Source organism: Toxorhynchites rutilus, chromosome 3 (genome assembly GCF_029784135.1).
Source record: "Toxorhynchites rutilus septentrionalis strain SRP chromosome 3, ASM2978413v1, whole genome shotgun sequence".
Lineage (NCBI taxonomy): Eukaryota > Metazoa > Arthropoda > Insecta > Diptera > Culicidae > Toxorhynchites > Toxorhynchites rutilus.
The window spans coordinates 103,157,639-103,175,155 of record NC_073746.1 but is presented as its reverse complement, the minus strand read 5'-3'; the positions used below and the strand labels follow the sequence as shown (position 1 = coordinate 103,175,155).

General features: G+C 39.0%; 1 protein-coding gene across 2 annotated transcripts in view; it reads left to right on the top strand.

Annotated features, from left to right (window-relative positions):
* Window positions 1–17,517, top strand: part of LOC129779793 (uncharacterized) — a 375,110-nt gene that overhangs the window by 52,874 nt on the left and 304,719 nt on the right. For both annotated transcript variants that reach the window (XM_055787497.1, XM_055787495.1), the window contains exon 3: window positions 5,309–6,094. In XM_055787497.1, coding sequence (XP_055643472.1) covers window positions 5,309–6,094 — 786 coding nt within the window. The remainder of the gene's footprint in view (window positions 1–5,308; window positions 6,095–17,517) is intronic.

Below are 17,517 nucleotides of genomic sequence, written 5' to 3'. Positions count from 1 at the left end.
TAGTACTTGTTCAAATAGCTAATAATAGCGAATGTTACATGAATTCAATATATAAATTGATGCGTGCACTAAATAATGATATCAAATGTGAAAAACTCTCATATCAATCGATGTTTATTTTGTTCAGAACAGAAAAAGAGGTTTATTTTATTTGCCCAATATTTTTGATGAAGCACCCATTGTCATGAAAGGAAAGCATTTTTTCCATGTCAACATACCAACACAACACGCGTTGAGTGGTGGTGGTGTGGTGTCCGATTCGCTTCTTCTACTCTACGCACTGCCGGTGCTTGGGGTGAAAATGCAAGAGAAACTGTACACCATGTTCGAATATCATGTGAAACATTGGGATTAAACATCGTATGTCCAAACATACCACGAATACAAACATGTCACATTTTCTAACATAGGTACAAAAAAATCATGTTTGTACTCAAACACAAAACTGTGAACAGCAGCGTGGACATGTTTATTCCAGTGGCCGAGTGGTTAACGTCATAACTAACATGCCGGGTGTTCGGGTTCGATTCCCGTTCTGGTCGGGGGAATTTTTCGTCAAAGAAATTTCCTCCGACTTGCACTGTGATCACGCGTATTCTAGAGCTTGCCACTCAGAATGCATTCAAGGCGTGTTATTTGGCATAGAAATCTCAACTAAGTACTAATAAAAATGACGCAAGTAATACTTCATTGAGACGGCGAAGTTCCTCTAGGAACGTTAGTGCCATTGAAGAAGAAGAAGACATGTTTATTCCGGACGCAGTGTTTTTTGTGAAACATGGAAGACTGGTTGACGGAATTGTGGTCGCCTGCAAATTTCTTGTTGAAGGGATTGAAATGAAATGAAGGGATTATCGCGAGGGTTTACCCCAAAATCAACTCCAAGCGTCATTTTGGAACCGTCCGTGTAACGAATCGCATAGTTGTGGTATATCCCCGAGATCAGTTCGACAAAGGTTTAATCGAGGCTAACGGAACTCGCCAAGCTCAAAAGTTGTTCTTGATAGCGTTATTCACTTGGACAGGTGGCAACTTCCAGTCATTTGTTCCGAACCAGAGTTATCTAGCTATCGGTTGGATGTTAGAGTGTGGCACCTGCTGTAGGGTTAGGGTAGGGTTGGTTAGGACAGTCAGGTGCGTCTCCTCTCTTCCGCTGATTTTAGCGAGAAAGCCCCCCGCTTTGAATGCTATCGCTGAGTTGATGAAAGTTTCGAAGGAAGGAAGGAAGGTAGACTGTAGGCGCGGATGGGAGTAGCTCAGAGATAAATCGCAGAGAGTTGTTGCAAGTCGGCGATAGTGTTTTGAGGAGCTAACTCTGGCCAGGCACGTCGGTTAGAGGTCATAGATGAGGTGGCTGTTGATGATAGCTCTGACATGTAAGCGAATTATTCGGTCAGTGCTTCATTGGGGTTTGGAGATAGTTTTGACGTAGGACGTCATTGCAGATACATGCAAGCGGCGGGTACTTTTCTATCCGAATTCGTGTATACAGATCAGAATGCGTTTCCTAAAACACGGACTACAAAATCGAGAAGCCTGGAGAAATCGTCTTTGCAGATTAGAGACGAATGAATTTTGTAGTTTAAAGGCTTTTAACTCTTTGCGGTCGTTTGTCTGCTCTTAGCCACCAAAGCTTATTTACTATTTCAGTCGTTTGTCTACTCTCAGTCATCACGGCAAAGAACTATAGAATATTATGCTTTATTCGACAATGTTCATACTTTTTCCAGAAGAAAGGCTTAATGGACAACTCCATGTCTTGAATGTAAATAACAAGTAATGCTCTGTATGTACAAACAGAAAGAAATACGACGGAAAACGCCAAATCGATTATGATACATGTAGTCGAAACCCAGGATTGCATGTTGAGGACTGTTTCCAAAAATATCACGTGAAGGAGAATAATGAAATATAATTTTTATATAACAACACATATATATGTTTCATCATCTTACAAATTATGTATCACTATTCTTCCAAATAAATATAAATCCAACCGGTCGATGCAAAGAAGAGCAAGTGTCGAGAATGTTGATTTTTGCCTCCTGGATATTCCATTTCTAAGCCTCAGAAAACAGCAGTTATTGACTATTTATTATTTGTTTTTAATATTATCTTTTAAATAAACCTTGAAGTGGATTTTTTTCATGTCATACCCTTAAAGTAACTGTTTAGGAATAAGAGTGATTTTTTGGTATTCTAAAAAATAAATCAATGATACTGAAATAAAAAAATTGTCTATAACCTATCTACTTTTACGTAGCATTGACTGGAACACCGAAAAGTTTGAAAAAACTTTTAATATTGGAATACTTTGATCTCAAATGGTGGTGGATTTTTTTTTGTGCGCACTTTTTTGCTTCAACCTCCTTGCTTGTGAATCTAGAAACTTTTTCGTGGAACTAGACTTTTTTTTATTTTGTACTCTTTCGGGGCACCCCGCCGATCAAACGATGTATAAAATTCTTGTCCGAAACGGATTTGCGCCTCATCCATGATGGCGCAATCGTTTTTCGTCAATCAATTCTCACAAAACGTACTTGAGAGCTTCTCTGTCTCCAGATTTTACTTCGGTTAAGGGTTGTGAAACTTCTATCATCTACGTCGCATATCTATATGATAGCTTCGAGTTTCGTTTGAAAAGAGCTACCACTTTAGAATGAGTTTTAAAATAACTGTCTGTGATTTGCGGCTACTTTCGTGTTTCTTGTCGATGTTCAGACGTTTTTCAAATATTTTAAGGACATTTTAAGGGATAATTCAACAGCTTAAAGGGTGTGTCACATCAAATTGCATCACGGAAAAAACGCTGTAGAAATTTAATTTTTAGGAATTATATCTTCAGCTTTGGCTTATAATCAGATAAGAGTGTATAGATCACGTTGGCCATGCTTCACTGTCAATTTTTCGTAAATTTGGAAAAATGTCGTCGAACGAAAAAGAGCGTCGTGAATTAATCCTGCGCACTCATTTCGAGAATCCGGAGTTGTCACATCGGAACATCGGTAAGATGCTGGGAATCGTCCAATCCACGGTCAGCAGAGTACTAAAACGATACTTCGAGAACCTAACCATCGACCGGAAGGTGAAGAACGGCAAAAATGGATGCTCCGTCAGTGAAAACGATCACAAGCGCGTAGTTAAGCAGTTTAGACGTGATCCGAGAAGTTCGGTCCGGGATGTCGCCAATAAGCTGAATTTGTCAAGTTCATTCGTCCAGCGGACCGAGCAGTGGGAGGGCCTGCGTACATACAAGGTTCAGAAGGCTCCTAACCGCGACGAAAGGCAAAACATGGTGGGGAAGACGCGAGCCCGGAAGCTGTACACCGAAATGCTGACGAAGCCGCATTGCCTGGTAATGGACGACGAAACCTACGTCAAAGCGGACTTTCGTCAGCTGCCGGGCCTGTTGTTTTTCTCCGCAGAGGACAAATTCAGCGTACCGGAGGAGATTCGCAAGCAGAAACTATCCATGTTTGCCAAAAAGTACATGGTGTGGCAAGCGATCTGCTCTTGCGGAAAGCGGAGCGCCCCCTTCGTGATGAACGGCACGGTAAACGGGCAGGTTTACCTTAAGGAGTGCCTACAGAAGCGCTTACTACCACTATAGAAGCAGCACGAGGGCCCGACCATCTTCTGGCCGGATCTCGCTTCGTGCCACTATTCAAAGGACGTGTTGGAGTGGTACGAAGTCAACGGGGTCACCTTTTTTTTATCCCATTTATTTATTTAAGGCTCATTAGCATTTTTTAGCTGTAACAGAGCCGAATTTTAATCGTGTACATGTCACATGGTTATCATATCTATAATTAGCACATTACACAGTTGCCATTCGCCAGTATTCCTTCTGTACCATTACATATGGTACATTCACACAGTAGCCATTTAGGCGTAAGGGTATTCTTTCTGTTCTTCCATTATCCAGTTGGACCGCCGGACAGCGGAGACAGTTGTTTGATCATTGTTGAGTTATTTATAGAACAGTAGCCCGATGTGTCTGGCAGAGCAGAGCAGTTGTATGGATGAATCGATCTTATTTCGACCGTGGATCGATCTCCATCGCTGATGATTGTTGCGTGGACGTAGCTATTCTGTAACAACACAAAGATGGTCAATGAGGGCCCTGAGTTTTGAACTCACGATCGATCGCTTACTAAGCGAACGCGCAACCAATGTGGCTACGGAGACCCCCTAACGGGGTCACCTTCGTGCCAAAGGAAATGAACCCGCCCAACGCGCCGGAGCTTCGCCCAATAGAGAAATATTGGGCGATTATGAAGCAGGCCCTCCGGTAGAACCGGTAGAGTTTTTGTGGAAATATCATAAACTTTATAGAAAAATGGTTAAGTAAGAGCAAGGACTTCGTGTTTTAAGCATTCTAAAACATCAGGTAATTATTTTCATCCAAAATATAACTATTTTAAACTGCCTTTGGGTTTGGCAGCCTGATAGAGTATCTTTCTTTCACGACAATTTAAAACTTTAAGAAATTCCGACAATGTGTCGTGAACGTAAATTGCTGAATAGATAGATAATTAACGAAAGCATGATGGAACATTATACAAATACGGGTCTGAGAGATTCTTTGTGTAGGCTCTTTTTCTCATTTCAAGTCAGGAAGACTTCATATATTTATTACGGATAATTTATATTTTTATAAAGCAAAAATGCAAAAATCAGGAGAAATTAGGATCATTTCTAAAAAATCAGGTAGAATTGAGTGTTTGTTAGGATATCAGGGAACGTGCCATCAAGTCCTGGAAACCGTGAAAAATCAAGAAGGTTGGCATCTCTGACTGTGACACTACACTCTCAACGTATTTTAATGACATTTTGAAAATTTTCACTCATAAAAAATTAAATACCATCATTATAGGTATGTATGGACTTTTTCATGTTAAATCTCTATTTCAATCGGATTTTTACTGTATCCTAAGTTGTAGTCAAATTTAAATTTGACTACAACAAAATGTAGTTGGCAAATATCTTATTCCAATGCAGTCATTTTTCATTAAATTGTCATTAAATTCGCTTTGAATTAACACTATTGAAATAGGAAGATCTCAGAAACAACTGTATTGAAGTTCAGAAAGGTTATATCGTATATTAAAATGTATTACAATCATAAATCTTTTTTTTTTAAATTGGTATATTCGTTAGACAAAAAATATATATAATCTGTTTGAGCAGCAGAAAGCAACATACATTTCTTGATCCGATTATTTACATTGGTTCTGTTCCCAAAATATTATTTCTAGTGCATATTTACGCGAAATTTATTCCATTTCTTTTTCTAATCCTCCAACAGGATTACCCACACATTTTCCTCGCAGCGGATCGACAAGCTCACGCTACAGGAGAAGGAAGCTGGCCAGCGATTCCTGCAGACATTGCGACGGAATCATGACCACGAGAACGAGCGCGAAGAGAACATTCCATCGATTGCCGCGTCCATCCAGCCGGCCAACGGTTCCGCCAATGTTCGCGCCGTGAAGGACAAACGAAGTTCAATGAGGGCAACGCTGGAGCACATGATTGTCCGCTATTTGCGACGAATTACCAGCAGCGGCGAGGAGGACCGAGAGGATGAGCACGGGGGTTACGAATCTTCTTCAATGCGGTATCGTCGCCAGGCGGCGGCGACGGCAATGGTCGATGCCAACGGGACGGAGCCGGGAAGTGGAAGTGATAATACAACCGAAGTGGCCGGAAACGAGGGGCTGTTGGGGAGTTCCGTAGAGATTACGTTGCTCACTAATGACACCGATAGTGGAATCATCATCAACGGTAGTGTGGTGGGTAATTTGGGTGAACAACACGGGGAGCCGTTCGCGAAGAGTGATGCGGAAAGTGTGAAGGAAAATGTTTATGTCTTGCCTAGCGCGCAAGTGTCGAGTGAAGAAGAGAAAAGTTCTAAAATTGTTTATGATAGCGGTGAGAGACCGCCTGCCAGGTCTCGGAAGCATAAACCCAAGAAGAAGGAGTGTACCAGCGTTCGCCAACGTATCGCTCAGCTGGATCGTTTCGAGCTGGAGAAATCGATGCGGAACGATTCCTTCCGCGAGTACAACATACGCAACGCACTCAATTATAGGTAAGTAATGGATAAGAGATAACCTTTCCCATTTTTTTCTTGTTCTTCTGTGTTTGGTATGCTGTTTGGTGCGGTTCTACATTGATTGATCGGGCGCTTCCTGCTGACATGTTCAATTGATTGCGAGTTAATAGAGTAGAAATTCAATCATGGGAATTAGAGGTTGTCTTCCGACTGCGTACAGATGAGACAATAGTCTAAGTTTTGTGCTTCGTCAATAGAATATTGTTTGGGTTCGGTGGGATTCCGGATACATTTGTCAGCTAGTGTGTGAGAGTGCGTGCGTTACGAAATTCACTTCATGTTACGGTCCATTTGATTGATGCGTTTGTCCCATTTAATCAGCACGAACGACTTGTGTTTTCGGTTTCCGAATTAATCGATGAACGACTTTCCTTCCCCAAGGGAAGGGAGACGAAATGAGAAACGCAACAAAAACTTTTCATTGAAGGCAATGGAATAAGCAAACAAATAATTCGCTGTATTTGTCATTTGGTGTGTTTTCGGGTCGATTTTGCACCGGCTGATGGCTTTTGTCAGCTTCAACTAATTTCAAAATTTATTCCGATTTCAGCTGTTCAATGATTGATGGTGGCTTTTTATGGGTAAATCCATATGCAGTAAGGAAGAAACAAATTCAACAGTTGGTGTGTAGTAATCCATTCAACTGCGTCTCGTTCATGTGACAAACTTTCCATCCTATGGATGGAATCGAACACATGAATTTATACCGCCATGGAATCAGGGTAGGCTTACTTTTTTTGGTTCAACCTAAATCTAAAAAGTAGCCTAATTCCCAATCCCCGCCGTAATTTATGTGACTTTAAAAAACATTAATTGAGCAATCAAATGTAATGGGAATAAATTAAGCGAGCATAATTACTTGACTCGATCACCAATGGCAATCGAGCTCAGTAAACTTTTTTTTGTTTCTATTGATTCACTGAAATTCTGAGCGATACAAACTTTGAGAGAGGCTGTTTTGAGCGGACGAATATCACTAGCGTGTACAAAATTAACAGTGATTGCATTTCCATGTTTAGGCTGATTGCATTGAATTTTGTGAGAATAATTGATAGCTGCTCGTTTCAGTGGATCCATTCGAGAAAATCAATAATCTGTAACAATTTTCAAGCAATAAACATTGCTATGTTGGATTCTGCATTAGCATCGAGCAAGTTGCACAATTTCGTAGGTGGTATGAATTCAGAACTGTTAGGTTGAAAACTGGCCTCCATCTGTTGCCGATGACATGTTAGATTTTTCTACATAAAATACAAATGTTGGACAATGTCAACCATAACATGTTCCATCATGTTCCATACCATGTTCAGCTGCCATAGATTTCAGAACCCAAAACAATGCAAAACCCACCATTTGGAGTATAGAGTTTCATAATATTTCAAAACCAGCTTATTTGTGAAGATTTCAAGCCTGTATGACTTCATTGACGTATTCTGGGTATGTTTCGGATCAGGTTTCCGAGGGAAGTGATCTTTATTTTTGGTTTTAAATCGTTTATTTTTACATGCTCAGTTATATTAGTTTAAAGGAGCCGAATTCTTAAATATATTTTTTCAAACTATACATATACAATTTTCCTAACACTATGGTTAGTAAGGTGGAAAACCGATTACTTTAGAAGAGTGACATATTCTTTCAGGAAAGGGATGGGATATAAGAAAATTGTTACAATGTTGATGATCACACTCAATTCTTAAATCTATTTGTATATCTATTGTATATTTACATTTCAACTTATTTTACTGTTTATACCAAGGGGGCCAAACGCTCGCAATGGATGAAAAGGAGGGTATAAGGACATAGGGACAATCACACACGAAGATCGATAGTGTTAAGGAAAACATATATTTGGGTCATGTAATCAAGGTCTAACCGAGCCAACACATCTCTCACCGGCACATTGGGCAGTCTTCCTCGGGCCCGAAGGGAGTTTCTAAATTCGATCTGGCGACAAGATACACCTCGCACGACCAAACAACATGCTCGATGTCGTGATAACCTTGACCACAGACGCAGAGATTGTTGTTGGCAAGATTTAAACGAAAGAGTAGCGCATCTAACGAACAGTGATTGGACATGAGTCGGGAGAAGGTGCGAATAAAGTCCCGACTTTTGAACCACGGTTTGAGGCTAACCTTAGGGATAATCGAGTGAAACCACCGGCCCAATTCATCTTCGTTCCATTTGCATTGCCAGTTAGTGATGGTATTTTTACGGACTAAAGAATAAAATTCATTGAAGGCGATTTGACGTTGATAAATGTCGCCTTCAATCGCACCTACCTTTGCTAATGAGTCAGTCCTCTCATTACCCGGAATTGAGCAATGAGAAGAGACCCAGACAAAGGTAATGACATAACAGCGTCTGGATAAAGCACTTAACATTTCTCGTATTCTTTCAAGGAAGTACGGCGAGCGCTTTTCCGGCCTCACTGAACGGATAGCTTCGACAAAGTGACCTTTATGATCATAACCAAATCCCCTCATGCGACACACCGAACTTCACGGTTTGTCAAAACTTGCTCATTGGGGACCTTTTCAAGGATTTTTGGCCATATTAGGATAACATGGACAACATGTACATCATTTTGAAGCTTCAACTTTCAAATTTCGGATTATTCTAAGAACAGCTTTCATTTGATTGCTAGAACGTTCATGTAGGACTCTTCCATACAGAGATATTTCTGCACGAATGAAAAATTACCTATTGGTCTTTGAAGAATTAAATATCCAATAAATAATGATCATACCGCAAATCAAAAGGTAATTTGTAAAACCCAAATAAATTTTGTACAAAGCTAATTTATAGCTTTCACAAAAAAAAAAAATTTATGCATGGATTGGAAATAAAGTGCCAAAAACAGTGTTTTATAATACCCTGTGTAATTTTGCACACATTGCACCAACTTCTAATGCTAGCGTGTAAATTTGTAGCATAGCTGTACCCCCTGAACTCCATATATGTTGCATATTGAATAGTTCAGCCGTTTGCTATCCGATCGATCAAAGCTTGGAGTAAATTGAAGAACACTTCATTGCAAACTGTACCAAAACTACAAAACTATTCGTAATTTCCATGTTCAGTTGTTGTGAGTGAGTCCATGTGAGATTTTGGATATGGAGTGTGTGTATATGTGGGAATACGTAAGTATATGTGTGTTTCATCACTCCTTTCAATCGTTAAAGCCGAGTGCTTCCATGTTTTTGGGTGCTTTGGTCAGTGCCAAAGTACGTAGAATAGTACTTATATGTACTTTGGGTCAGTGCTACTGTTGAGGTATCACTCTCTGCTCTTTAGGAAAGTTATCTCTAGTTTGTCCTTCAAAGTGAATAAGGCTAAAACTACAAGTAATAGCCGTGCTGAAAATCTTCGCCCAGGATGATTTTGCGTTCATTAGGGAAATCGCGGGCAATACGGACAATATGTGCAGGTGGTTGATTTGTATAGTTACATTTTGAATTTCCGATTTCTGTTAATGAGAACACCTTCTACATGTTATACTATAATATTTAAGGTACCCTATGGCAATGAGTACTGATTAAAAGTGGAAAAGGGGGAACAAATCATACATGATTCCGCGTGTGGATGTAATTTTAGCTGCTTCGATATTAAGCATTTTGAGTGGTTTAATATCAAAATTCAATTCGCTGATGGTTATATTTCATTCATTTTTGAGAGGAAAAATTTAAATTATTGAAATAATTGTACTGGTGGGGTAAAACGGACAGTTGCCAGTGGGAGTGAGATGAGGACTGTTTAGAAACTGACTGAAAACAAAAGCAAAATAGTAGAGGGTCTGTCCGTTTATACTGATGAAAAGCACGATATCACTTCTGGGTGGATAAATTCGATTTTTTCATCATTTAACGGACATTCGTGATGAGTTCAGACCTTGGTTGAATAAAATTATTCCTCTCGCGATCGATAAACCTCTACGCTTCATATATTATAAATCTGTCCACATTACACCCACTACATGTCCATTATACCCGCATCGAAAAAAAAATGTACTTTTCAGTCTGTTTTAATTTTAGTAAAAAAACATTGAAAAACACTTTTTTTGTAAAATATTTGGCCAATTAGGTAGAAAAACAGTATATTGATTTGCAAGAAACTGCATCAAAATTTTGGGAAACATGAGTTTCCAAAGATATGATTGAAGTTCTTCTTAACATATCCGTTTTACCCCCACCTCCCCTACCTGTCTTGTATCTTTGTTAAACTGATATGATGTTCTCTTGGTTGCTCTCAGTTTATCAATACATCGCTAGACTGAATCGAGCGGCTCTTTTCACTCAGTTTGCGTACAAATCGCAGCTGTAATTTTTTCCACAAATCTAAGTGTCTCTATGGTATACGACTCGCGCGCTCTCCTCTTCGTTCAGCTTAGCTTGCGTGTATTTGGAGTCCGAAGAAGAGCGAAACAAAATACAACCGACACGAACCGTTCAGTTGTACCCACCGCGAACTGCAGACTTTTTTCGGCCGATAATTTGGTCGGATTGGGTTGTTAGTGCGCACATAGAGCCAACCCAATGAGGTACATATAGAGGTGGAGCAGTAGGCGAAGTGTATCTGTATTGGCAAGCAAAATATCGTGTCGTAATTATTTGCATTCAATATGGAATGTATATGGAAGAAACAAAACAGTGTTGAAAGTATTCACGGTTGCATGAAAATTTGAGCCAAAATTCTCATGAAATCATTCAACTGGTTGTTTTTTAACAGATGACAATTATATCGTGGCTTATTTCGATTATTCATGTGGTAAAAAGGTCCAGAGAGCAGTCATAGCAGTCATATAAGATCAATCCATGCATTTTAAGAGATTGTTTTCTTCGTTACAAGTAAATTTGACGGCCGTCTTTTTAAGTTTGATATGATGCCTAGGACTACCAAAATATGTGAAGAGAAGAATTGTCAAACGATCATTGCATTTTACATTTCCCTCTGAAATTGTTGCATATCTCATGTTCTCGAACCGCGAACGTTCATTCACTCCTAGTATCTGAAATGACGATTTCCCAGGCTTCTCAGTTCAGAAGTACGTTTTAGGGAAAGATATTCCGGTCTGCACAAAGACAAGCGAGTACAAAAGTACTCCCAGCTTGCATATATTTGCAATGCGGTTTCCCCCAGGCATCTTTGTTTTGAAAACCATCTTAGGGAAACACATTTCGGAGGAAACAAAAATACCCCATGTATTTGCAAAGCGGATTCCCACGGGTATATTGATTTTGAAGTCTGTGTTGGGAAAACCGAGAATCGGGCTAATCAATGCTTGGCAGTTAGAGCGTTTAGATAACGCTTTCATTTTACAGTTAATCAATTCATGGAAAATAACATTTTATCAATTGTGTTAAATATTTCCTATCAATTGATTCAAACATCTTTCCGATCTATTAAAAAATGTTCGATTTATAAGGATTCGGAATCTTTCATTTTTTCCTGCATGTTCTGTGATTAGGTTTTCATTCCACCTCATATACTCCGGTTAGACGTAGTCCCACATCAAAATAATCCTTTCGCTTTCTATGACATATCTCGCGTAAATAATGATACGATCATTTTTCAGATAAATCACATGCAAAAACCTTTGTTTCTGGCGAGTTCATTGAGGCAAATGGAGAACAAATTGAATTCTTGATTAGATTCACATCACTTTCCTTTGATAATTATGGTTATGCTGAATACATTATAAAGTATTCTTCGGATGGGACGTTAAAGCAAAAGATATGTTATTATATATTTTTTAATTCTTCTCAAATTATTTTGTAAACGTAGGGGCACCGCGGGTAAGACGGACAGTGGGGGTATAATGGACAAGTCGTTGATTTGTATAGTTGCATTATGAATTTCAAATTTCTGTTGATGGGAAACCCTTCTACTTGCTATTCTATAATATTTAAACCATACTATGAAACAGAAAACTGATCAAAAGTGGAATAGTGAAACAAAAACCGAAAATCAAACATGATTCATGATTTTGAGTGGTTTAATTGCAAAATTGAATTCGCTGATGGTTATATTTCGGTTTGTGGGTTAACAGAGAAGCGATATTAGGTATGTACGGTAAAGATCTCGGACAAGATTAAGGGGTGCCTCAAAGCACTCAAAGTTTTGATTTTTTTGGTCACTTAGGCTAAGTCCCAAAAGGACGATTTTCGGCCAAAAATTTTTTTTCGAGGTAACACCGATCTCGAAGTTTTATGCATTCTTAAGTCATTTGACATCGAAAAAAAATTTCGATTTTCTAAATTTCCTTTATCTCCCCTTGGAAGATTTTCGAGGATCAAAAAATCAAAACTTCGAGAGCTTTGAGGCACCCAAATCTTGTCCGGTTCAGCTAAAATTTTGCACAGGTCATTTTTTCGGGCCAATAAACAAAATGTTCATGGTCGGTTCTTTAAATTCGATAATTTTTTCCATACCTTCATTCGTCACTCAGGCTAAGGTCCCAGAAGGTCGATTTTCGGCCAAATTTTTTTTTCGAGATGACAACAGACCTCGACTTTTCATGATTTTCAAATTTCCTCTACTCTCCCCTTGGAAAATTTTCGAGAATCAAAAAATCAAAACTTTGAGCGTTTTGAGACACCCCTAAATCATGTTCGATTGAGCTGAAACTTTGCACAGGTCATATTTTTGAGCCAATAAACAAAATGTACATGGTCGGTATCCAAAATTTGACATGACCATTTTCGCAGCCCTAAATGATCCTAATTTCCGTCTTACCCCCTGTTCCCCCTCATATACTCCGCTCGTTTTTCGAACCGGTGTACAAAAGATAATGGGGGAAAGTGAAAACAATCCCACAAGTAGGTACAAGTGTTGGCACCTCAACGATTTGCGAAATGATTAATCAAAACGCCGATCTCGTCCAGTGCAGTCACTGTGGAGTAGAATGGATTGTGAGCCTGATTTTCTTCGCGCAGATCCAGCCGTTTTGCCGTAAACCCTGGGAATTCGAAGAAAATAAGGTTCATGTTGATGAGTGACGCATTTTTTTCACTTCACTTAGTGATTACAACACCTACACCTACAACAGCTCCTGAGAATATATTCAAACAAACGGCTGTAACAAATGTATTTTTTGTAGCGTGATGCAGGATACAAAAAGCGTTTGATATTTTTAGAATTCTCGATAGCATAGACTTTTAGGATGAAATTCCATCCGTCCTACCATGTTGCAGCCCATCTTCGATAATGTTCATATTTTTTATTTTTGCTGTTTATTGAAGCAAAATATTATTCAGAGAACGATCCTATGTTTTAGAGGGTATTGACTCATTTTCACGGATTTCTTCTCTCCAGACAATTGGCCCACGTAAACATTCCGTCACGTCAAAACTTGTTGAGCCTACAAACTGCGCACATCATGAAATTCTCTAATCTTCTATGATAACAGAATGATTAAAACCTTTTCCGCCTTTGTTTTTTTTTTGCCGCCGAGACACAGTCAGTGATACCTCTCGGTAATGACAGTCATCGGATTAGCTGCGGAGTGTTTGCTTGGAACAATGGCATCCTTCCCAACGATCCATAACCTGCTGGTTTATTTTACCATGCTGCCATGCTTCCATAAATGATAAGAGGTGGAAGGCAAAACAAAAAAAAACACAAACACGAAATGGCTCCCGCTCGGAATGCTATCCCGTTTCTTGTCCTTTTGCTCTTCTTTTGGCATCTGCGGTGGGTGGGAGTGTTCGCCAAAATTTGTTTTCCTGCCGTTTGTGGTCTAACGTGGATTTCTATTGAGCCCGGTGTAAATTGGCGTTTCGGTTTTGATTTTCTTGTTCAAAACACGGGTCCTGCTGCTGTTGCTGACGGTAGAGCTTCTGTGTTTGCTATTTGGGTGGGCAACAAAGATGGCTTTTAAATTTGATTGGGAAGTGGAAATCTGAATGAATACAGATGAGAAACTACGGAGTACAAAGTGTTTTACTGTGGTTTTGGTTATCCTTTTTGCCTTTTGCCTTCTCTTGGATAATGAAAAGAGATTGGAGTTAATGGTTTTTGTTTAATATGTAAACATTTTCTTGTTCGATGAAGCCCTACTGTAAATATTTAAATGGTTTGTTGCCTAATATTTTCTCCCTGTAATGATCGTCTACAGTTCGATTGATTGAAATGGTGGAAGATTACTCACTCAATATGCTTAATCATTATTTGAAATTGTTTCCATTAGACTTCAACTTGTTTCAATTAAAAAATAACATCGAAAGTGGTTTTCGTATTGACAGAACAAAAGGTTGAATGTGCCAGACCTTCAAAATATGGTGCTCTCGAAAGGTGCTTGAATGGAAATGCCTTGGTGAGATTATATTCGCTACACGGTTCTTTTACTTCTGCCAAAATTTGAGCGGCATTCAACGTTCGATTTCATTAGAATAAGTATCAACTAACGCTGATGCCTATCCCAATTGGGATCGTGACCATTCGCTGATTGGTTGGATTAGTGGATAAACCTGTAATTGAAAAGTATCCTTTTCTCTTAAAAGTATATTCCAATACCTCTTCGAATGAAACGGTAATATGGCGCGGATATTTAGTATGAAGAATTAGATGAATAACGTGTTTTCGTTTATGTTGTTTCTATTGGTCCAATGGCTAATTCCATATTCATACATGATTTACATTGGACTCATTTGCATCCCCTGCAAATACTCAATTGCACTGAAAATCAAATCTTGCACATAATTTGCTTCTAACACAAGCTCATTTGCATTTCGGATCAACAGTATTCTACAGTAATTTACGCCTCCGGGGTGAGACTGCTGCAGTGCCGTTTTATGGCTCTGTGTCACTTATAGCCTTAACCTTATTGCATCTTATCACATCCTCCTCCATAACCTGTGTATGTTTTTGTCTTTGTGGGTGTGTCCCACAAATTTCAGTAGAGAATGCAGTGGTAGGATTTTTGTATTTTTTTTGTTTTCTAGCGAGAAAGGGGAAAACTCATTAACATATAGGCTCATTGGACGTATTCACAAGGAAACACACCTGTTTTTTCGCTTGCTGCTATGTTTTGAGTCGTTATCCGGAGGAACACTCCTATGAGGAACACTTCCCCCTTCAGCATCAGGTAGAATAACATCCTTGAGTGTTTCGATATAATTGTGCTACATAACCTTTGGTATGCCATGCATTTCACCAACAGCAATGTGGCGGATAATGGTTGCGTTTTCACCATTAATTTGGATTCTTCACAAAATGCCACGGGAAAGGGTCCTTTTACTTTTCAAAACATTTATCGAAATAGTTCCAATAGTTAACCTATGATTAACGCTTCTAATCCGATAATTTCTTGATAGATCTCAAAAATGTTTATATCATTCGATTAGAAATATATCCAGCGTCCGTCAGATGAGGAAAATTATGTATTTTTCAAATAAACAATTGAATAATTGTGAACTGTCAAGGATTATCTAAACGTGCTGAATCCCACGTTTTGATTGGCCCAATTTGTGGTTCATAAATAGTCTAAACTAAAATGAGGGGCCTAGAATGCAAGGGGTGTAAGTGATTTGATCGATTTTTCTTCATCAACTTTTTCTTTAGTTAATAACTCAATTGCAAAAACGTTCCAATTTGAGTTTGCTATAGAATCCGATAGATGAGGTTCTGACCTATCTTCCACATTGTCAAATACAGCTGGGAATATATTTGCTGCTAAGCTATGACCAAAAGAGAGAGTCGATGTAGAGAAATCGATCAAATCACTTACACCCCTTTCATTCTAAGCCCCTCAAATAGTAGCGGAATACAATCTGAACACATCATACTCACTGCGAAAAAAAATGTGTACCTATCCACCGTGCGTAGATTTCTATTCAGGGAAAATAAAAAAAAAAGTCGCCAGGGTACGCTATAGATAATCTCAGTCTCACATTAGCTAGCGAGAAGAGAACAGTGTCTCCTAATGCTGACATCACATAGGGGAAATCAGGGTAATACGACACCCTACGGATTTCCCCATATGTCCAAGATCTCCCAAGCTTCTTTGACTTATGTATTATTGAATCACATGTAAGCATTTTTGATCTTATGCTTTGTCAAATAAAGAATCGACTGTGATTGCAGAATATGTGTGACTATAAGAAGAGATGCGTTACGTACATTAGCAATAGGGATACAAATTGCAACATATGACCAGCTGGTGTATTGTTTTCGTGATAACAAGAACGAATCAACCATTTTCAACTGCTTACATAAAACCACGCAAACTATCGCCTGTTTTCAGTGCCATCAAAAGATTCACTGAAAAGTTATTTCTGGAAATTTGTTTCATTTTAACGTAATATTCGAAATGACAAAAAAAAACAAATTGATTTTTATAGTTTTCTTTTGCCGAGAGGAAGATTGTGTGAACTTTTGGCAATTCGTACATTGCTTCAACTAGCGTTGAAGTTTGGGTGTACTTTTAACCCGTAAGCAATGTACGAATTGCCAAAAGTTCATTTAATCTTTGGCAGAAATAATGCCATTTCGTGTGCTGGAGGGTCAAATGCGCAAATAATTAGCTGTTTTAAAAGCTTTAAAAAGTTTGTATATATGGGAGCAGACATCTCTTTCTTTTTTCTTTCTTCATGTCATTTGGGATTGTGCCAAAAAAAGTCCATATGACGTCAATGGGGCCGGCTGGAATGCAAAGCTGTTTCATACGACCACGTTATCCATATACCTACTAGTGCTGTTGTATAAAAGCGTGATAATTTCTAACCTCATCATAAAACGAAGTTGGAAAATGTTTTCTAAGAGGAAAAACGAGGAATTAGAGTTATACTGGATCACTGAACATACTGAATATTCAAGTAGTTTTTTAGTATCTCTTCACAAAATAACGTTTCCAATGCTCCCAAAAACAACGTCCAAAGAACACGGCAACAGAAATTCCGAATCGATCTGGTGTGTAGTGGGGTCGCGGCGTCAACAGCAGCCATGACGGATCAAATTTTCACCTTAAGTTTTCCACCGAAGAATCCAGATCTCACCTCAGAAAATTCCTTGCGCTGCACTTGCCGACTTTGTCGCCAATAAGTCATTAACGATTTATCAGTCATCCTACGAGCGACCAAATGGTAGCATTAGTGAGGCTTTTCAAAGGACCTTTCTCAAAGCCGAATGTTAAGTTTAGTTTCCCAAATGACCTTTTTTAAGGCCAAAGTTGAATGAACAGAGAAAGTCTGAGAGTCTGAGAAAGCCTTTTTATTTCAAAGCATCCGAACGCGCCCTTAAATTCACAGAATCTCTTTCTGAATATTATTTTTGAATGCATCGAAATTGTACCTCTTTAGTCGAAAGTTTTGAAGAGCGGTGATTCATGATTCATTCTTGTTCTTGCGAGAACAATACACGAGATTTGTGTCCTTATTACCAAGGCACGTCGCGCACTCAGT